General features: G+C 30.1%; 1 protein-coding gene and 1 long non-coding RNA gene across 2 annotated transcripts in view; one reads left to right on the top strand and one right to left on the bottom strand.

Annotated features, from left to right (window-relative positions):
• Positions 1–21,777, bottom strand: part of LOC126734834 (high affinity cAMP-specific and IBMX-insensitive 3',5'-cyclic phosphodiesterase 8) — a 108,683-nt gene extending 86,906 nt beyond the window's left edge. The window contains exons 1-3 of the mRNA XM_050438600.1: positions 21,572–21,777; positions 2,442–2,681; positions 1,537–1,587 (exon numbers count right to left, since the gene is read on the bottom strand). Coding sequence (XP_050294557.1) covers positions 1,537–1,587; positions 2,442–2,625 — 235 coding nt within the window. The 5' untranslated portion in view covers positions 2,626–2,681; positions 21,572–21,777. The remainder of the gene's footprint in view (positions 1–1,536; positions 1,588–2,441; positions 2,682–21,571) is intronic.
• Positions 1–23,997, top strand: part of LOC126734852 (uncharacterized) — a 93,621-nt gene that overhangs the window by 12,440 nt on the left and 57,184 nt on the right. The gene's annotated exons all lie outside the window — the stretch shown is intronic.

The following is a 23,997-nucleotide window of genomic DNA, read 5'->3' as shown; positions in this document are numbered from 1 at the left end:
AAAAGACTGTTTCCAAAAAGACTCAACTGCCTCGATTTTTTTTTTATTTTCCAGATAGTCAAAGCACCACTTGAAATAAAAAAAATTGCTTTGAAAAAAAACGGAAAATGACTTTAATTGCCTAAAAGTATATTTCCAGGCGTTGGAAGTAGGAAAAGTATATTTTCAAGAAATTAGAAATTATTTTTAATACCTATAGCCTTTTTAAATTTTTTAGACAGTTAAAGTATAAATATAAATAAAAATAAAATTAAATTTTTAGGGAGACCGCTTTCAAAAATTAAAAATATCTTCAAAGTTCTTGCAAGTATTTCTTCTTATTTCAATATTATATAACTATAAAATCTCTGATCATGAACTGTGTCGTGATAGCATTCCTGAACTGAAAACTAAAAATAAAATTGCCTCTGTCCCATTAAAAATTGTGCATTCATTAAATCAATTCTATTTGGATAGCATTAGGATATAGTCAATATATTAACAATAATTTAGTCAAACTTTGATCAATATTGGGACATTAACACTTACTATTGACACGAATATTCTTTTGGTACATTTGAGCAGATGATTTGTCAGACTTGAGAAAATTAGCGTTTCAACAGGTTAATAAGGTAAGTTCTTAATTCCCATTGTTGAATCTTATAAACTCAATTCTGAAAGTTGGTAAAATGCCAAAGGATCTAAAGTGCTCAATTGTAAAACACATTCCAAAAACACAGAACTCAAGGGAACCGAGACATTATAGCGCTATAAATATGCTTCCAGCAATTGAAATATAAGTTGAATCAATTATTTATAAACGGTTAAAACAGTAGAATTCTGTACTGAAAATAAGATAATAAATAAAAATTAATCTGAATTTACAGTATCTAGGCCTTATTTTATTTCAATATTAAAATTGAAATTGATTTGGGGTCGTAAACTTTAAAGATTTTCTTGTAAATGATTTATAGGTTAAAATTTTGTTTAATTGAGGATTTTTCTTGTTACCAAATCTTATATTAATGGTATTTTCCGAAATAAACGATTACTAATACCACTACATTTTGAGGCTCAATAAAACCGTCAAAAATGGCTTTTTTGCGAATTTTCAAAGTTAGATCTGCGCATATTCCATAATAACCCGGTATTTAAAAAAAAAATTTTAGGTCACAATTTTTTCATTCACATTACATTGCCATAGTATAGTCCTATTTAATTACTAGTTAACTTTCAACCCCTTTTACCCCACCCAACCTTTTATTTTAATGAAAAACCCCCCAAAAAACAAAATAAACCCTGTAATTTTAACAATATTAACCCTTTTGCATAAACGCTCTCCCAAATATAAACATACCGTCGGTTTCAATTAAATTAATGATATTTGTTATGATAATACGCCATCATAAGCATAATGAAACGAACCGTTGTTTTCATAAGGGAATACATAAACGTTAACAGTCTATTGGGTTTTTTTTATATAGAATTCACTTTTTTTAGGCACTTTGGCAATGTGCGGCGACGTTGCCAGCTTATCGTGCATTTACTTAAACTTACCTCCTCGAAAGGGGTTGAAAGGCATGTTGAGCAATTTGCCCCTTTTAGTTCCTGAAACAATAAAAGCTTAATTAAATTCGTATTATTTGGATATGGAGAAATGCACCAGTAAACAAAAGTCTCTCAAACTAATTACAATTAAATATGTAATTAATTTTCAGTATATGATTTGTAATTTACTTTTGGCAGATAATCACTTGTTCGTGAGAGTCTCTCGGGTTTTGTCGAGCATAATCGGACCTACTTCGTAATAGTGGTGGGGGATAAATGACCTTTGGATAGTCAGTCGGAGAGTAGCAGCCATGGCGAGCGGATGCAGAAATGTACGGATTGATACAAAGAGTTACAAGCGTCCATTAAAGACCCCCACAAACGACTAAAAGAAGAGGGATTTTCAAAAACAGACGTGCCTTTAAAATAACATGCCTCTCTAAAAGACTTTCCGCTCGGTCGAGTTTTTCCCGAGACACTTTTATCCCTCGAGATTCAATTTTCTAATACATATAGACGTAACCGAAGCGGAATTTCTTACTCTCTCTCTCTATATATATATATATAAAATAAAATAAGTAAAGATTAGATTTAAATGGGGGGATGTAGAGAAGAGAAGTAGGGCGGCAACTGAAAAGACAGTCAAACCGCATTAATCCGGAAAAGCGAGCGCTTCCAATAGTGAGTTTGGCTTTTATTTAGCGGATTTATTGGAAAATGGGTTGTACCAGTTAACTTATTGTAGTCTAAACACACTGTAGTCCATTAATTTCTAAATTAAACCCGTTTCTGGATAAAACAATTAACCCTTATTACAACATCAGAGTTATGGAACAAAGGGTTGACAATTCTTGATTCGAGCCACTTTTGCTTACGCTTTTAATTATAGTAACAAAATAAACAGAAAAAATTACCTCTAGAGATGCAATTCATTTGGTCACGGGTACCATGGGTAGGAGGAGCGGTGGTAACCGTGGTAGCCGACACGCTATTGGTCAAAGAGGATTTTTTTATGGCGCTATCCTTGTCTCCTTTCTCTAGGCTGGCTGAACTGCCCTTGTGGATCTGCTCCAGCAGTTTGCTGGGGGAGCAGCCCATGCCAGCCCTCAACTTAATATCGCACCAGCACTAATACACCGTTATGAGTTTTCTTTCTGTAAAAAAAAACATAATTTAAGTGTTTTATAGTATGAAGACGTTATAAGGACGTCATTATTTGGGTCAGGATTTGTGATGACCTTGACATTGGATTGTACAAAAGTCAAGGTCATTCTTGAGTTATCCAGATAAAGAGTCCTAACATTAAAACTAAACCTAAGGACTTTTTAATAAAAAGCAAAGTACTTCAATGGAACATCAAAAAATAATCTCAACATTGATTTTAGAATATAAGAAAAAACTCAATAGTGATTTTAAAAATATTTGAAGCTGAATCAAAAAAAATTTGCTTTTTATTTGCCTGTAAAAAATAAAACTTTTTGCTTAGTTATAAGAGGTAAGAACATGGGTTTGCTTTTATTATCTGCTTGTAATAAATAAAATGTTTATCACTACAGTGATTGTTTAAAGGGTTATCTAAAAATTAGATTGGTTTATTGTCTCGTAATCATTTTAAAGATTTATAAAGCAAAATAAAAGTTTGCTTCTTATTTGCCTAAATGAAAAAATTAAATATCTATCTCATCTGTGATTTTCTTGAAATTCGTAAAATATTTATCTCCGTAATGATTTTTCAAAGGTTTATCGACTTAAAAGTAGGCAACAATAGAATTTTTTTTATCTGCTTGTAATAAATAAAATATTTATCACTACAGTGATTTTTTAAAGGGTTATCTAAAAATTAGATTTTTCCCTTAATTGGTATATTGTCTTGTAATAGTTTTAAAGATTTATAAAGCAAAATAAAAGGTTGTGTCTTATTTGTCTAAATAAAAAAAATAAATATTTATCTTATCTGTGATTTTTTTAAAATTCATCAAATATTTATCTTCACAATGATTTTTCAAAGGTTTATTTAAATATATAAATAATTTATCGCATCAAAGATGTAGTGACTCTCAATAGTGACTTAAATCTGACTCTATTTATTTTCTTAAAACTGATTATGTCTCTCTGTTGTGATTTTTCTTAGTAATTTTTTAAATTTTACTCAGCAAAGATAAAAAAAATCATATCAGCAGTGATTTTAAAACATTTTAATAGCTCTCGAACAAATGTCTGTAAAAATCAAAACTATTTATCTCAGGTGTGACTTTATAGATTTCTTCCATAAAAGTTTGTAGTAACTAATTGTATTTTTCTGAAACGCCTGGACGCAAGTGAATATTTTGCCTTGCAGTGATTTTAAATATTTATTTAATTTATGTTTATATAGGTTTTCTCGATATCATTTATCTCTGATCATTTATTTTGACAGTGATTTATTGAGCTAAAACTGGTCAAATTTTTTCTTATCTCTACTTGAATTAGCTCAAAAGCGAATTGACCATAAATATTTATCACAGCAGTGATTTTCATAAAATCCTTTACGGTGATTATAAATAGCATGCCGTCGTTGTACCTCAATATGTTTCACCCAAGAACAATACTGCATAAAACAAAGGGTGTCTATATATTAAATGGAAGCGTGCCTTTAGAGCAAGTGCATTATTATAATGGAATGGATGCTGTAGGCCACAAAGGTAACGCTACAGGTAAAAGCGTATTATCTTGAGTTAGGACAATGTTCTATGAAACGTTGTAAGCATAATGAATTTAGTTCATATTATGGAGTAATAAAAAAAAAATTTTTTTTGCCAAAGAAACTGGGAGGAAATCATAGTTAGTAGGAAATCTCCATCTAGTTATTTTTAGTAAATTAACTTTATATAAAATGTACAGCTGCTCTCCCTGTTATATAACAACGATCAGTTTCCTACAATAATTTATTCATTTTTAAATACGTTAATGCATCGCTGCCTAAAACTAAAAACGGTTATCTTTATTATTGTTTTAATTATTATTTATATATAATTAAAAGTTAAGACGCATTTGAAATATTATTAATTAAGTTTCGTTACGTAATAAGCGGACGAGATACTGCTGCCTGTGATCCTGTTTACTTTTATTATTTTATGTATTCTTGGAGCGAAATTATATAATAAATATTTAAGATTAATTATTTAGGGTCCCGGAGGCGAGATCGTTTTGTCATTTAATTAATCGATGTAAATAAACCATCGTATTTCTTCACATAGTAAGGCATAAATACATAATGAAACAGTTTCTACTAAGGAAAAAGTGAATCGTTGTCACATCTATTTAATTCCCTTGCGAGCCTTTATGTATAATTAAGTCTAATTCTCTACAAGGGCGTAAAGTTACACAGAGATAAATCATCATTAGGGCGGGTGCAATTTGCACCTATGGTCAAGCTAATAAGGTTAAAATTGTACTGAAGTCTACGTGTAATAATAGAGATTGAATTTGATTGAAAATTTTTTTTTGTTTGGCCCTTAAGAGAAGTGTTACGGAAATTTTGAAATTACCGATAAGTTCACTGGGAAAAATTAGTTAAAAATTGATACTATTTAGACTATACCATTGAATACTGTGAAAAAAATAAGCTAAAAATGAGTATTATGTTAGTAGGATTAGACTGATGTTTATAAAAATTTTAAAAAAAATTTAACAATCATGTCAATGGCTTTATTTAATTCTTATCACAGGTTTTTGATTTTGGAAAAACGGTTAATTAAGTTTTAAAATTATTATTGAACTCTTTGTATGAAATTAGCTGAAAGGTTTACATCTATTTTTATCACAAATTATTGATATTGGGAAAACGGTTCTTAGTAAACACAAGTACGTTATTTTAATAGATTTTTAACGTGTCACTGGTTTATAATTGATTTTTATTACAATTACAATCGTTTTTTTTCAGTATAAAAAAGGAACCGTAATAACGTTAACATATTTTAATTTTTTTGATTTACGCTATTTTTGACAGGATGATACTGTAATATCCTTTTTGTATAATAATAAATTATCATAATATTAAATACGTAATTTTTCAAACATCAGGAAAAAAGCCCCTAGAGCACTGGGATTCTCCTAAAAAATACTACGAGTTTTCAAATCTGCACTATAACAGACTATATATAGTGTTATTTAACAAGTGTCCGATATTTTACAGGGTGATTTTTTATGGTAAAAAGTTCCTATACATGTGTGGTCTAAAACGCTTAGTTTTCAAGATACAGAGTCAAAGATTTATTTTTATTTTTCTGCATAATTTCCAAAATAATTCCGATTTTTTAATTGATACCTGCGGTTTTTTGATATCAGAGATTTGAATTTGTCCTTAATGCCTACCTTATTTATCCTAATTTATCTCTTACTTGTGAAGCGCATTATTTGAATAAAAAATAAAATAAACCAAATCATGGATTAAAAATTCATTCATAGACGTTCATTCAAAACGTTCAGGAATTAAGATATTCTTAGATTCCTAGAATCTAGGAATAAAATTTAAAAAAATCATGGATTAAGAATTCCAGGCATTTGGGACTAAGTTCGGGAATTACAAATAAAATAAAATCATAAACTTAGAATTTCAGGCAGTTGAACCCATATCGCGGAATAACTTTTAATGCCTAAAATGTAAAAAAAATCCTGGAATTTCAGGCAATTGAGACCGTTCGATTGTATTAACTACCTGGAATTAAAGAATAAAATAAAACAAAATAATAGATTAAGAATTCTAGGCAGTTGAGACCACTCCCGGAAATTACCTGAACTGCATGGAATTACAAATAAAAAAATCATATATTTAGAATTTCAGGCAGTTGACCCACATCCCAGAGTGACCTCAAATGCCTGGAATTAAGAAAGAATCATGGAATTCCAGGCAATTGAGACAGTTCGACTGTATTAACTACCTGGAATTAAAGAATAAAATAAAACAAAATAATGGATCACGAATTACAGGCAGTTGGAACCAAGTCTGGGAATTACCTCAACTGCCTGAAATTACAAACAAAATAAAATCATGTACTTAGAATTTCAGGCAGTTAAACCCATATCCCGGAATAACCTTTCATGCCTAAAATTAAAAAAAATCCTGGAATTCCAGGTAATTGACACAGTTCGACTGTATCAACTCCTTGGAATCAAAGAATAAAAAAAAATAAAATAATGGATCAAGAAGGCCAGTTGAGACCACGTTTGGGAATTACCGAAACTGCCTGAAAATACAAATAAAATAAAAAGCATGAATCAAGAGTTTCAGGCAATTGAACCTAGGCTCTGGAATTCGAAAATAAAAATCCTGGAATTCCTGACAATTGAGACAGTTCGATCAAGAATTCCAGGCAGTGACCAAGTCCGGGAATTACCTCAACTGCCTGAAATTATAAATAGAATAAAATCATGGATCAAGAGTTTCAGGCCGTTAAACCCATATCCCGGAATAACCTTTAATGCCTAAAATTAAAAAAAAATCCTGGAATTCCAGGTAATTGACACAGTTCGACTGTATCAACTACCTGGAATCAAAGAATAAAATAAAACAAAATAATGGATCAAAAATTCCTGGCAGTTGGGAATAAGTCCGGGAATTACCTGAACTGCCTGCAATTATAAACAATATAAAATCATTGATTTAGAATTTTCTGCAGTTGAACCCATATCCCGGTATAATCTTTAATGCCTAAAATTTAAATAATTTCCTGGAATCCCAGGCAATTGACACAGTTCGACTGTATCAACTATCTGAACTCAAAGAATAAAATAAAACAAAATAATGGACCAAGAATTCCAGACAGTTGAGATCACGTCCGGAAATTACCCAAACTGCCTGAAATTACAAATAAAATAAAAATCATAAATCAAAAGTTTCAAGCAATTGGGACCAAGTCCAGGAATTACCTCAACTGCCTGAAATTATAAATAAAATAAAATCATGGACTTTCAATTTCAGGCAGTTGAACACATATCCCAGAATAACCTTTAACGCTTAAAATTTAATAAAATCCTGGAATTCTAGGCAATTGAGACCATTTGACTGGATCAACTACTTGGAATGAAAGAATAAAATAAAATAAAATAATGCATCAAGAATTCCAGATAATTGGGACCACGTCCAGGAATTACCCAAACTGCCTGAAATTACAAATAAAATAAAAATCATAAATTAAAATTAAGAGTTTCAGGCAGTTGAGACTATCTCCGGAAATTACTTCAACTGCCTGAAATTATAAATAAAATAAAATCATGGATCAAGAGTTTCAGGCCGTTAAACCCCTATCCCAGAATAACCGTTAATGCCTAAAATTTTAAAAAAATCCTGGAATTCCAGGCAATTGACACAGTTCGACTGTATCAATTTCCTGAAATCAAAGAATAAAATAAAAGAAAAAAGTGGATCAGGAATTCCAGGCAGTTAGGACTAAGTCTGGGAATTACCTCAATTGCCTGGAATTACAAATTAAAAAAATCATGGATTTAGAATTTTAAGCAGTTGAACCCACATCCTGGAATAACCTCAAATGCATGGAATTAAGAAAGAATTCTGGAATTCCAGGAAATTAAGACTGTATCAATTACCTGGAATCAAAGAATAAAATAAAACAAAATAATGGATCAAGAATTCCAGGCAGTTGGGACCACGTCCAGGAATTACCTTAAATGCATGAAATTAAGAAAGAATCCTGAAATATCAGAAAATTGAGACAGTTTGTCTGGCTCAACTATCTGGAATCTAAGAATAAAATAAAATCATTGACTTAGAATTTCAGACAGTTGAACCCATATACCGGTATAACCTTTAATGCCTAAAATTTTAAAAAAATCCTGGAATTCCAGGCAATTGAGACAGTTTGACTGTATCAACTACCTGAAATCAAAGAATAAAATAAAACAAAATAATGGATCAAGAATTACAGGCAGTTGGGACCATCTCCGGAAATTACCTAAACTGCCTGAAATTATAAATAAAATAAAATCATGGATCAAGAGTTTTAGGCCGGTAAACCCATATCCCGGAATAACCTTTATTGCCTAAATTAAAAAAAAAAAATCCTGGAATTCCAGGCAATTGACACAGTTCGACTGTATCAATTACCTGGAATCAAAGAATAAAATAAAACAAAAGAATGGATCAAGAATTCCAGGCAGTTAGGACTAAGTCTGGGAATTACCTCAATTGCCTAAAATTACAAATAAAAAAAAATCATGGATTTAGAATTTCAGGCAGTTGAACCCACATCCCGGAATAACCTCAAATGCATGGAATTAAGAAAGAATTCTGGAATTCCAGGAAATTAAGACTGTATCAATTACCTGGAATCAAAGAATAAAATAAAACAAAATAATGGATCAAGAATTCCAGGCAGTTGGGACCACATCCAGGAATTACCTTATATGCATGGAATTAAAAAAAAATTCTGAAATATCAGAAAATTGAGACAGTTTGTCTGACTCAACTATCTGGAATCTAAGAATAAAATAAAATCATTGACTTAGAATTTCAGACAGTTGAACCCATATACCGGTATAACCTTTAATGCCTAAAATTTTAAAAAAATCCTGGAATTCCAGGCAATTGACACAGTTCGACTGTATCAATTACCTGAAATCAAAGAATAAAATAAAACAAAATAATGGATCAAGAATTACAGGCAGTTGGGACCATCTCCGGAAATTACCTTAACTGCCTGAAATTATAAATAAAATAAAATCATGGATCAAGAGTTTTAGGCCGTTAAACCCATATCCCGGAATAACCTTTATTGCCTAAATAAAAAAAAAAATCCTGGAATTCCAGGCAATTGACACAGTTCGACTGTATCAATGACCTGGAATCAAAGAATAAAATAAAACTAAAGAATGGATCAAGAATTCCAGGCAGTTAGAACTAAGTCTGGGAATTACCTCAATTGCCTAAAATTACAAATAAAAAAAATCATGGATTTAGAATTTCAGGCAGTTGAACCCACATCCCGGAATAACCTCAAATGCATGGAATTAAGACTGTATCAATTCCCAGTATAACCTTTAATGCCTAAAATTTAAAAAAAAACCTGGAATTCTAGGCAATTGAGACAGTTCGACTGTATCAACTACCTGGAATTAAAGAATAAAAAAAAAACAAAATAATGGTTTAAGAATTCCAGACAGTCGGGACCAAGTTCAGGAATTACCTGAAATTATTAATAAAATAAAATCAATGGCAGCTGGGAATAAGTTCGAGAATTACCTCAACTGCCTGAAATTATAAACAAAATAAAATCATGTACTTAGAATTTCAGGCAGTTAAACCTATATCCAACCTTTAATGCCTAAAATTAAAAAAAAAATCCTGGAATTCTAGGCAATTAAGACTGTTCGACTGTATCAACTACCTGGAATCAAAAAATAAAATAAAACAAAATTATGGATCAAGAATTCCAGGCAGTTGGGAATAAGTCTGGGAATTACCATAAGTGCCTGAAATTATAAATAAAACAAAATCATAGATCAAAAGTTTCAGGCATTTCAGACCTGCGTCCTGGAATTGGAGAATAAAAACCTTGGAATTCCAGGCAAATGAGACGGTGTAACTGCCTGGAATTAAAAAATGGTATCTTTTATGACCCAAAGTTTCATGACTTTTTGTACAAGCTTGTATTATATTTTTGGTCAAAAAAGTGAATTCCTTAATCATTCTTACGTGAAAAAGGTCCCTACACTCTTGTAGAACGTTTCAAAGTACTCCAGGAATTTTCCAAAAAGTACGGGAATCAATGAGGAGAAGATTCGATGCGTGCATACAGACACAAGGTAGACATTTGCACATCACCCCGTTTTTATTTAACGTTCGTCTGTTCGATTTTCTTTTCAAATATTTCATTTTAATAAAAAAATTTTTTTTTTTTAGAATTGTTTCATTTTTTCAAAAACCACATGCATCGATTATTTCAAACTCAAATATTTCGAAAACGGTTACTGCTAGCGACATCTAATAAAGCATCTTTTTTGTATAAAAATGATTAAAGAATTCATTTTTTTGACAAAAAAATTTATACAAGGTTGTAAAAAAAGTCATGAGCATTTAAAAGTCATAAAAGACACGTAGATAGCGCGATCTACAAGTAGGAATAGAATTAAGGACAAATTTAAATTTCTCAAGTCAAAAAACCTCCAGGTACCAATTCTTGTTTAGAAATCGGCATTATTTAGGAAATTATAAAAATTTGACACTTTTGAATTGTATATTGAAAACTAAGCATTTTAGGCCACACATCTATAGGAACGTTTTACCTCAAAAATATTTAAAAAATCATAAAAAAGCACCTTGTGAAATATTGGACACTTACCCTGCATAACGCACTTTGAATAAATTAAATCTGTGCATATAGAGCAAATAGAAAAGGTCCAAAAAAATTTCTGGGGTATCTTTTTGTCATAAATAATAACTCCTATTTATACATGGTTTCTTATAGAAGTATGCTAGATAATTTTTCATTTCATATAACACAGGCTAAGATATTTTCGTATATTATATTAAATAACCTTAATTATGAAGTCAATTTTATCCGATTGAATCCGTATGTACCTAAAATTAATATAAAACTTCCAAATAATCAAAAATTATTTAATGTGGACCTTAATAATAGTTTATGTCTCTTTAATCGAATGATGTGGGTTGCTAATGAAGTTCTTGGAGAGATATCCTGAACATATCTCTTAAAGCTCTTGTATTATTACCATTTTTAAACCCTTAGGGTAAAATTTCTTTTTACAACGGTTCTATATTATTTTTTATATTTGACTTGTCAATTATTTTTAGGTATTTAATTTTTTAATGTTGTTCTTAAATTTTATATCATATTAGTAGTTATTAAAAAAAATTTACATCGCCCTTATCGATATACAAATCCCGTAACAATAATTTGCGATGACGTATTTTCGATATAAGGCCGCGTGCATTTTCACCCCAAATTAACCATAAAATTACCCCAAACAAAATTGACGTATCCCCGGGGGTTCAGCTCATAAATATGCAGCGATAGACCGTTTAATGAATAAGGGTCGATATATTTAAGACTTATCTCGGCAGATATTAAATTAACTGTGTGGCGGAAAATTAATTTTCGCCTCTTCGTTTTCAGCCTTTATAGACAGCCGCAGCTCTCGCTTGGGAAATTTCAAAGAAAATCTCATTTAACTGAAAATTCTACTAATATAAACCTCATTAGCATTTATTGCAGGAGAGTATTCTTCTTAGATCCATGGTAGATTTCATGTAAGTTTAAATAGTATTCCACGCACTTAATTGGACTAAAAATATATTGAAAGGAACATTAACAAATGGTTGTTTTTACCCTCAGTTCCCCTACGATAATCTAATTTTAGTTTAACATCCAGAAGCGAAGCGCCGCTTCAAAATATTTTTTTGTTTTTGTACACCTACAATTTTATGATAAATTTATGTCGTAGAAAATGCCAAAAATACTTTCCGATTTACACTATACAGATGTATTTAGTGCGATCTGGTCTGGATTCGAAATTACATGCGCCACCGTCTGGAAATATTGAATTTGAAATATGGTAGTAAGCAGTAGTAGGTTTTAGTAAGTGAAAACATTGTTAAGCATTGGTTTTCTGGACTTGGGACCTGGATCGCTTTGCACTACTATTTTCTTAGTATATTGCAATTTGCAACATATCATTCATTCTTTCTTCAAGAGAGCACGCAAAAAACACAGATCACGTTACAACATTTGTAATGTGATTTGTTTATGACTAGGTGCCTGATGATTCTTCCATAAGAGCGAAACACGTGTAGCTTTTTAGAAAAATATATATACATATGTTTAATGAAACCCTGACTTTTGTTTTGGATAATGCAATTTATTTTACAATTTTTCCTCAAGTGGTTCTTGAGATATTTGGGTGTGAATGAAAGTAGGTTTGCTAAAGAGCAATCTAGACTTAAAGTCCTATAACGGGATCACTTTATGCCCTTAACAAAATTTAAAGGATACAGTCTATTTAATAAAGCGTAATTTACTTCATACTTTTTACTTAAGTAGTTTTTGAATAATTTGGCTTTTATTGGAAGCATGTTTGGAAAAAGTAGCTTTAAGCTGTTCCTGGACTTGCAGCCAAAACCTGGAAACTTTCATCTGAATCACTTTATATCCTGAATAAAATCTATTAAGCATCATTTTTTTAGTATAACGCATTTTAATTGACATTTTTTAATAAAGTAGTTTCTGAGATATTTGACTTTTATTGAGAGCGGGTTTGCCTGTTTTAAATTATATAAAATTAAATTTGGTTTTTCTCGATGTCTGTTTGCAACGATGTTTAAGGATAATGTCTGATGTGCATACTTTAGAGCGAAGAATGTCAATAACTTACATCAAATAAAAAGCGTAATACTCAAGTAAGTCTGCTTTTTAAATGTCATTTAAGGCTTAATTCAGTTCAGGTAAAATTTTTGGAAATATTGGCTAAATTAAGCATTGTCTTAAGACTTAGTTTTCATCCTTTTCTAAATATTTTACTTAATTACTATTGAAATAAAAGAGTTAATATTTCCTTAACTAAGATACAGTGCTTTTCTTTCATGCCCCCCCCCCCTCTTTATTTTTTAAACGGACCAATTAAAATAATTGAAACTTGAGGTAATGCAACTGATGAATGAATACGATGTTTTAAAGCAAAATTGACAGAAGAAAATTTTAAGATGGCTGCTGGGCGCCATCTTGGAAAAGGAATAAATAGAAAATGTGGTTTTATGGCATATTATTTTGAAGTTCCTAACGAGTACTTTATAACCCTAGAATATAAATTCAATATCTTTACCTACGACAAAATGGTGGTACATTTAATAATTACCCATAAAAAAAAGTCTAGAGGTGTCAAATCTGGCGAGCGAGCTGGCCATTCCACAGATCCTCGACGACTATTTGACGCAAAAGGTGTACGAAACCGAATCTGCTCCAGTGTTTTCTCCTGGATTTACGACAGACAATTACGAATATTTGTAGAACTATCGATGTTGGTGTATTTGAAAATGTTCGGTGTCAAATTTCGTACTGACTGTTCTTATGTCAAGAAGTTCAAGTAAACCATTTCCAGCATCTTCTCAATTGAAATCAATGTATTTATTCTATATATCAAGTTAAATGTTAATGTATTCAGGTAATTATTAAATGATATCAATATATCAATTTATATTCTAGGGTTATAAAGTACTCGTCAGGACCTTCAAAATGATGTGCTACAAGACCACCCTTTCCATTTAATTTTCCAAGATGGCGTGCAGCAGCCATCTTGAAATTTTCATCTGTCAATTTTGCTTTAAAACATAGTATTCATTTATCAATTGCGTTACCTGCTAAAACTGGCACACCATACTAGACTACGTGACTAAAACTAAATATAACACCCAGTGTTTTATTTTGCAGAAATATTTCAAGTAACTGATTTGATAACTCAATTATATGCTATTTTTTTAGTTGTGACAGTGTCAAAAGCCTTTGCCAAATCAAGAAACATCATCGGACATATCAAACCTCAATTTAAATCAGAAATTGTGGCTAGTTGCTTGGATTAATTCATAGTATTAGCAATAATGCCATATATTAAATTATATTAATTCATAAAATAAGTGAGAAGTTTTAGGCTCTTCAACTAATTTGCCTAGAGACTTGTTCAATAATTGGAATGCAGCTTTTTGCAGTAATGTTTTTACAATGAAATCACATTTTTTTCACCAGTTATAAGCAACAGTAACAAAAAGTTGATAAATTGTTCAACAATACGACTGCCTTAATATAATACAAGAACATTATTTATTAACATTTACGCATTAGAAATTAACTATGAATAATCGAATGGTGATTTCTGGCTGAACCGACATGGAATAATTTCCAAAGACTAAATGTTTAACAACCAACAAACCCTTAAAATCAATCAAACCAAAAATATCGATTGTGATCTATAGCACCACAACTCTTCTAATAGTGATTTTCTACCAGATCTACCAGATAATGAATTAAGAATAAGCAGATGTATGAAATAATAATCAGGTTGCAAAAACTCTAATATAAGCAAGTATCCAAGTTCCTTGTGACTTCAGGAACATCACAAAGACGAAATCCATTAATTAAATCAATTTCAATCATTTATTGAAACCAAAATGGAAGGTTCTGCAAGTTATTGAGGAATCTGTCGGGTTGTATGTGGCCCTTGTAAGGTATTCTTGAGTTGAATGAAGCGAGATTCTTTTGCTCTCTCGTCACTGGTTTAAAGAGTGGTAATTGACGAAGTAATATTAAAAAATTAATAAAACATACTGCAATGAAACATATTTATCTATCAAATTATTGAAGGGCCTATAATAGTTGGCGAAGTCTTTTTTTAAATTTCTTCCAGGCAGTTGATCATTCATTGACACACTGCCTAAGATACACGAAGATACTACGATCATCTGAAATTGTTATATAGTTTTTTTTTGTTCTACTGTCTGAAGAGATCTGTAATTATATAAATTGTAAACAGGAATTCATGCAGGTAGTTGAAAATTATTCATTATTTATGTCAAACGGTTGAGGAGAAGTGTAGGGATTGAGTTTTTGTTATTATTCCCAGGTAGTTGAAGTCATTTATGAATTTATTTTTCTATAGAAATCCGAAAGTAAAAAGTGGAGTTTTTGGGCAGTTAATTTCATGGCATGTTCTTTACCTTTTAACGTAAAATTACAAATTTTCAACTGCTTGGAAGAAGGAAAAACTACCTCATTAGCCTGAAGATGTCTATGTATTTAATTTGTTTTTTGGTTGATATGTATAAGAAAAATCTTACAACAGATAGTTGAAAATTATTGATTATTGAAATTATTTTCCCCTCCTGGTAGTTGAGGTAATTTTATAATTTACTTTTATAGGTAATAAAATGAAAAAACGTGTTGACGAGGACATTTTTGTTACTTTGTTTTCTTTTTACTATTGAAAAAAATTTTTTTTTTCAACTGCTTGGAATAACGAACACTTTTCACTAACTGTCTAAAATAGTTAAAAAAGTTACTTGAACTATTAAAAACTGAAACTAGTTGACAAAAACCTAAAAATAAATTAAACATTATTTTTTTATGTTCTTTTTTCTACTATTTATGCATTTATTTGCAATTTTTGAAAAAAGTAACAAGAAACTAATTTTTATATTATTGCCTATAAAAGTCAAGACGTTACTACTTAAAGTTCCTATTCAACTGTCTGAAGGAATAAACTGTTGGAACTAATAAATCCTGGACAAATAAATAAAGTCACCTAGACTATCTGGAAAAACTAAAAAGTAGTTTTTTCAACTGTGCATTTTTAAGTGTCATGCTTCTCTTCAACTGTTGAAAAAGAAGGAAGTGCTAAATATTTCTATGATGTCTTTTCTTGAACTGCCTGAAAAAACGAAAAAACTACTTACTACACTGCCTTAAATAAAAAAAATACTTCCACAAACTTAAGGGAGAAAATAGAGTTGGTAATCGAACTGAGCGCACTTAATAATTTATGTTGATTTATTTTCTCAACTGCATGGAGAAAAAATAAATAAAACGTTCTTTTTTTTAAAATTTTTTCGTAATATTTTTACATTCAACTGCAGCTTTTCAATACCGGAAAATGTCTTAACATTATATTGCCTTGCTAATTACTGTTGTCAACTGTCTAGAAGAGAAATCACCAACTAGATAATTGGTATTTTATTACTTAGAAAAATCAATAATTTACTCGGGAAGAACTTCTCTGCAACTGTTTGAAGAGGAACACTTACTTCAACTGTCTGAACTGAAGGAATAAATTGATGGCTAATAAATGCCTGGAAAAATAAACTTAGTCACTTGGACTGTCTGGAGAAAATGCAGTACTTTCATCATCAAAATGTAACAATATGATATCCCAAAGGATTTGCAAAATCAAGTGACAGATACTTACTAAAAAACTAATGAAACTATTTGGTTCTCAACGGTCTAGACAATTTTTGAAGTATTGTGAAATTTGAGCTGTTTGACCTTCAGGGTGACCTCTGATTTTAAAGTCCAAGATCTCAGAAACTAATGCATGTATTTTTATCAAAAGAGATGCATGATATTCAGAAACATGTTTCCTAGATATTTTGGTTAAGGTTCAAACCAGTTCAGGCAAAAATTTTGGAAATATCAGCCTATTTAAGCAGTGGTGCCCAAAAACGATGTTTCATCTTAAGAGTAATTACTCACTTTAGCATCCAAGTTCTAAAAAACCAATGGAGCTATCTTTATGAAATAAAAAGAATAATATTAAGAAAAGTGTTGTCTCGAAATTTTGCTCCAGGTTCTAACCATTTCAGGCAATAATTTTTCAAATATCGGAGTTTTTAACCAGTGGTGCCTGAAATTCATGTTTGGAATGTGGCCTCTGATTTTAAAGCCCAACATTGGAAAAACTAATAAAGATTTTTTTATCAAGTAAAAAAGCATCATATTCAGAAACGTGTTTTCTAGAATTTTTTATTAATGTATAAGCCATTTTAGGTAAAATCTTTAAAAATATTGGCCTACACCACTGCTTGGTGCCCAAAAACAAAGTTTGACCTTCTGGGTGACCTCTGGCTTTAAAAGGTTCAAAATCGCAAAAACTAATACGAATATTCTTATTAAATAAAAAGCATAATGTTCAGAAACATGTTTTTTAAAAATGTTACTTAAGGTTCAAACCAGTTAAAGCACAAATTTTGGAAATATCGGCCTATTTAAGCAGTGGTGCTCAAAAACGGTGTTTCATCTTAAGAGTGATTACTTACTTTAGAGTCAATGTTCTAAAAAACTAACGGTGCTACATTTATGAAATTTATAGCATAATATTAAGAAAAGTGTTTTCTAGAAATGTTGCTTCAGGTTCTGAATGATACAGGCAAGATTTTCTTATATATTGTGAACTTTAAGCAGTGATGCCTAAAATCCATGTTTGACCTTTAGGAAGACCTTTGACTTTTAAGTTCAAAGTCTCAAAAAACTAATAAAGATTTTTTTATCAAATAAAAAGCATAATATTCAGAAACATGTTTTCTAGCATTATTCATTAAGGTTTAAGCCATTTCATGTAAAAATTTTGGAAATATCGGCCTATTTAAGCAGTGGTGGCCAAAAACGATAATAAAGCGTAAGTTACTAATTTTTTCTTAAGTGGTTTTTGAGATATTTGAGTTTTGCTGAGATCAGGTTTGCTAAAGTACAGTTTATTTAATAAAACGCAACTTACTTCATTATTTTTACTTAAGTAGTTTTTGATATATTTGGCGTTTAATGGAAGCATATTTGGAAAACAGAACTCCGAGTTGTTCCTGGACTTGGACCCATATAATTCGAAAACTATTATCTGGATCACTTTTTATTCTTAACGAAATTTATAAAGCACAGTTCATTTTATAAAACGCAACTTACTCCATAATTTTTACTCAAGTAGTTTTTGATGTATTTGGCGTTTAATGCAAGCATGTTTGGAAAACAGAACTCCGAGTTATTCCTGGACTTGGAGCCATATAACTCAAAAACTATTATCTGGATCACTTTTTACCCTTAACAAAATTTATAAGGCACAGTTCATTTTATAAAACGCAACTTACTCCATAATTTTTACTCAAATAGTTTTTGATATATTTGGCGTTTAATGGAAGCATGTTTAGAAAACAGAACTGCGAGTTGTTCCTGGACTTGGAGCCATATAACTCGAAAACTATTATCTGGATAACTTTTTACTTTTAACAAGATTTATAAGGCACAGTTCATTTTATAAAACGCAACTTACACCTTTATTTTTTCCTAAGTAGTTTTTGATATATTTGGCGTTTAATGGAAGCATATTTGGAAAACAGAACTCCGAGTTGTTCCTGGACTTGGAGCCATATAACTCAAAAACTATTATCTGGATTACTTTTTACCCTTAACAAAATTTATAAGGCACAGTTCATTTTATAAAACGCAACTTACTCCATAATTTTTACTCAAGTAGTTTTTGATATATTTGGCATTTAATGGAAGCATGTTTGGAAAACAGAACTCCGAGTTATTCCTGGACTTGGAGCCATATAACTCAAAAACTATTATCTGGATCACTTTTTACCCTTAACAAAATTTATAAGGCACAGTTCATTTTATAAATCGCAACTTACTCCATAAATTTTAGTTAGGTAGTTTTTGATATATTTGGCGTTTAATGGAAGCATATTTGGAAAACAGAACTTTGAGTTGTTCCTGGACTTGGAGCCATATTAATCGAAAACCATTATCTGGATCACTTTTTATTCTTAACGAAATTTATAAGGCACAGTTCATTTTATAAAACGCAACCTATTCCATAATTTTTACTCAAGTAGTTTTTGATTTATTTGGCATTTAATTGAAGCATATTTGGAAAACAGAACTTTGAGTTGTTCCTGGACTTGGAGCCATATAAATCGAAAACTATTATCTGGATCACTTTTTACCCTTAACAAAATGTATAAGGCATAGTTCATTTTATAAAACGCAACTGACACCATAATTTTTACTCAAGTAGTTTCTGATATATTTGGCGTTTAATGCAAGCATATTTGGAATATAGAACTCCGAGTCGTTCCTGGACTTGGAGCCATATAACTCAAAAACTATTATCTGGATCACTTTTTACCCTTAACAAAATTTATAAGGCACAGTTCATTTTATAAATCGCAACTTACTCCATAATTTTTACTTAAGTAGTTTTTGATATATTTGGCGTTTAATGGAAGCATGTTTAGAAAACAGAACTTTGAGTTGTTCCTGGACTTGGAGCCATATAACTCGAAAACAATTATCTGAATCACTTTTTACCCTTAACAAAATTTATAAGGCACAGTTCATTTTATAAAACGCAACTCACACCATAATTTTTACTCAAGTAGTTTTTGATATATTTGGCGTTTAATGGAAGCATGTCTAGAAAACAGAACTCCGAGTTGTTCCTGGACTTGGAGCCATATAACTCAAAAACTATTATCTGGATCACTTTTTACCCTTAAGAAAATTTATAAAACATAGTTCATTTCATAAAACGCAACTTACTCCATAATTTTTACTCAAGTAGTTTTTGATATATTTGGCGTTTAATGCAAGCATGTTTGGAAAACAGAACTTCGAGTTGTTCCTGGACTTGGAGCCATATAACTCGAAAACCATTATCTGGATCACTTTTTATTCTTAACAAAATTTATAAGGCACAGTTCATTTTATAAAAAGCAACTTACTCCATAATTTTTAGTCAAGTAGTTTTTGATATATTTGGCGTTTAATGCAAGCATATTTGGAAAACAGAACTCCGAGTTGTTCCTGGACTTGGAGCCATATAACTCGAAAACCATTATCTGGATCACTTTTTATTCTTAACAAAATTCATAAGGCATAGTTCATTTTATAAAACGCAACTTACTCCATAATTTTTACTCAAGTAGTTTTTGATGTATTTGGCGTTTAATGCAAGCATGTTTGGATAACAGAACTTCGAGTTGTTCCCGGAATTGGAGCCATATAACTCAAAAACTATTATCTGGATCACTTTTTACCCTTAACAAAATTTATAAGGCACAGTTCATTTTATAAAAAGCAACTTTCACGATAATTTTTATATAAGTAGTTTTTGATATATTTGGCGTTTAATAGAAGCATGTTTAAAAAACAGAACTGTGAGTTGTTCCTGGACTTAGAGTCATATAACTCGAAAACCATTATCTGGATAACTTTTTACCCTTAACAAAATTTATAAGGCACAGTTCATTTTATAAAACGCAGCTTACTCCATAATATTTACTCAAGTAGTTTTTGATATATTTGGCGTTTAATGGAAGCATATTTGGAAAACAGAACTCCGAGTTGTTCCTGGACTTGAAGCCATATAACTTGAAAAGTATTATCTGGATCACTTTTTACCCTTAACAAAATTTATAAGGCACGGTTTATTTTATAAAGCGCAACTTGCACCATAATTTTTACTTAAGTAGTTTTTTATATATTTGCCTTTAAATGGAAACAAGTGGGGAAAAAGTACTTTTGAGCTGTTCCTGGACTTGGAGCTACATAACTTTTATCTGGATCCCTTTATATGTTACATAAATTCTATTGAGTATTATTATTAACCTAATAAAATTTAATTTATCTTATTTTTTTCTTAAGTAGTTTTTGAAATATTTGATTTTAACTGTGAATAGGGCCAATCTGGACTTAAAGGCCTATAACTGGCAACCTTCTATCTGTATCATTTTTTACTTTTCACAAAATTTATAGGACATAGTTCAATTAATAAAACGCGAGTTGCATCATAATTTTTGCTTAAGTAGTTTCTGAGATATTTGCTTTTTAGTGAAAGCAACAGTGGAAAAAAGAACTTTCAGCTGTATCTGGACTTTAAGCCATGTAACTTGGAAACTTCTACCCATCCTAATTTATGTTTTAAATAAAATTTATCGAGCAAAATTTTCTTAATATAACACAAGTTACTTCATGTTTTTTTCTTAAGTACTTTTTGAGATATTTAACTTTTACTGAGAACAGATTTGCTAAATGCCAATCTGAATTAAGAAACAGTAAATTTAATAAAATACTTACTGCATAATGTTTACTTAAGTAGTGATTGTTATATTTGGCTTTAAGTGGAAGCAAATGTGGAAAAAACAACTTTGACCTGGAAAGAATATTGGATACACTTGAACGGTCGAAGTTTCCCAACCTTCCCCTAATAAACGTAAAAAACAGTCGAAGACCCGTGTTAATAAACTTCTGCTAAATCAACAAATAACGAATAAGAAAAACACATTTTGGACTATTTTTTTTTGGTAGTAATGAACCTGTTGCTTATCTTCTCACTTAATATACACACACCATAAAAGCAAAAAAAGAAAAAATAAAACAAAACAGTTAATAATACGTGATTTGTTTACGTTATAATTAGCAACTTTACGATTTTGATTTAATCACATCAGCACATTTTTTTCATATAAAATGCCCAATAGTTCAAAAGTGATACCCACCATATAAAAAGTGAAAGACACCACGAGTGCACATTCCGTTCATTAGAGTGAAAGGAGGATAAAAAACAGTTAATTTTTTAATATTTTTTTCATGATTAATTTTAATTTAAATAATCGGCCGTGCATGTGACTCCGAACTGTTTTTACGAAACCTCACGAGGGGACCCGAACGGTGAGTAGATGCGGACGATGCTTCTCTACTCGCATTCGAAACGTTCACTGATTTCCGTTTCGATGGACGTCGCGACGTTCCTGGAGCGTAGGACGGCGTCGGCGCTACTAAAGAAAAAAATTTGAAAAAATTTAAAAACGCATTTTATGGTTCAAAGTTGACACCGAAAATGTGGTTATTTATGCTTTAATTGCTTGAAATGACAGAGTTAATAAACTGATAAAAGTTCAAAGGAAAGAAAAACTTATAAGTGTCTGAAATTACAAAAAACAAAAGTGATTTGTTAGAGGTACCTGATGATTTTATTTGAGGAATTTATGTTTTAAATTTCAAGTCTGTAACTTTATTGAGTTCAGAGATATGAGCATTTTGTCACTTCGAATTAAAAAAAAATAACTTGCAAATTAACTGTTTTTTCACTTTTTGTATAGTTTTTAAAAAACGCTGAAATAGATACCCAGTGATATTATTAGAAGAATTTATATTCAAAATTTCAAGTCTCTAACTTGCTTCAGTACAGAGATATGAAAATTTTGTCCCTTTATTTATTTTTTATTTTTTTTAACTTGCAAAAGTGTTTTTTCGCTTGTTTTGTATATTTTTTGAAAAAATGCTAAAATAGGTGTTTGATAATTTTATTAGAGGAGTTTATGTTCGAAATTTCAAGTCTCTAACTTTATAGAGTTAAGATATATGAGCATTTTATCTGAATTAAACAAAAAAATTTTTTTTTAACTTGCAAAACTGTTTTTTCACTTTTTTTGTATATTTTTTGGAAAAACGCTAAAATAGGTGTCCAATGATTTTATTAGAAGAGCTTATGTTCCAAATTTGAAGTTTCTAACTTTATCAAATCCATAGATATACTCATTTTAACCCTTTTACTAACAATATTTTTTTTTTAATAATTGCAAAATTGTTTTTTTATTTATTTTTTACTTTTTTAAAAAAATGCTGTAATAGGTGTTCAATGATTTTATTCGAAGAGTTTATGTTCCAAATTTCAAGTCTCTTACTTTATCAAGTCCATAGATATGATCATTTTTCCCTTTGAATTAAACAAAAAATATTTTTTTTATGTTGCAAAACTAATTTTTCATTATTTCTTAAATTTTTTTGGAAAAACGCTGAAATGAGTATCTAATGAATTTCATAGAGGAACCTATGTTTCAATTTTCAAGTCTCTAACTTTATTAAATTCAGAGATATGAGCATTTTGACCTTATAAATAAAAAAAAATGTTATGCTTTAATTTGCAAAACTTTTTTTTCATATTTATTTTTAATTTCTTGCAAAAAAGCTGAAATAGTTGTGTGATGATTTTATTAAAATAATTTATATTCGAAATTTCAAGTCTCTAGCTTTATAGAATTCAGAGATATGGGCATTTTGTTCCTTTGAATTTAAAAAAATATATGTTTTTGTAAGCTTGCAAAACTGTTTTTTCATATTTATTTTTTGGAAAAACGCTGAAATGTGTATCCAATAATTTTCTTAAAGGAACTTATGTTCCAATTTTCAAGTCTCTAACTTTATTAAGTTCCGAGATATGAGCATTTTGTACTTCGAATTAAAAAAAAAATAACTTGCAAATTAACTGTTTTTTCACTTTTTGTATAGTTTTTGGAAAAACGCTAAAATAGGTACCCAGTGTTTTTATTAGTAGAATTTATATTCAAAATTTTAAGTCTCTAACTCTCTTCAGTACAGAGAAATGAACATTTTGTCCCTTTATTTATTTTTTATTTTTTTTAACTTGCGAAAGTGTTTTTTCGCTTGTTTTGTATATTTTTTGAAAAAATGATAAAATAGGTGTCTGATGATTTTATTAGAGGAATTAACGTTCGAAATTTCAAGTCTCTAACTTTATAAAAGCCATAGATATACTCATTTTATTCCTTTAAATTAAACATTTTTTTTTTAAATTGCAAAACTGGTTTTTTACTTTTTTTTATTTTTTTAGAAAAACGCTTAAATAAGTGTTTAATAATTTTATTAGAAGAGTTCATGTTCTAAATTTCAAGTGTCTAACTTTATCAAGTCCATACTTATGATCATTTTTCCCTTTGATTAAACAAAAAATGTTTTTTTTAACTTGCAAAACTGATTTTTCACTATTTTATAAAATTTTTTGGAAAAACGCTGAAATAGGTATCCAATAATTTAATCCGCAGAATTTATGTTCAAAATTCCAAGTGTCTATCTTTATCAAGTTCAAAGATATGAGCATTTTGTCTCAATTAAGCCAAAAATG

Source organism: Anthonomus grandis, chromosome 4 (genome assembly GCF_022605725.1).
Source record: "Anthonomus grandis grandis chromosome 4, icAntGran1.3, whole genome shotgun sequence".
Lineage (NCBI taxonomy): Eukaryota > Metazoa > Arthropoda > Insecta > Coleoptera > Curculionidae > Anthonomus > Anthonomus grandis.
This window is presented reverse-complemented; position numbering and strand designations above follow the sequence as displayed.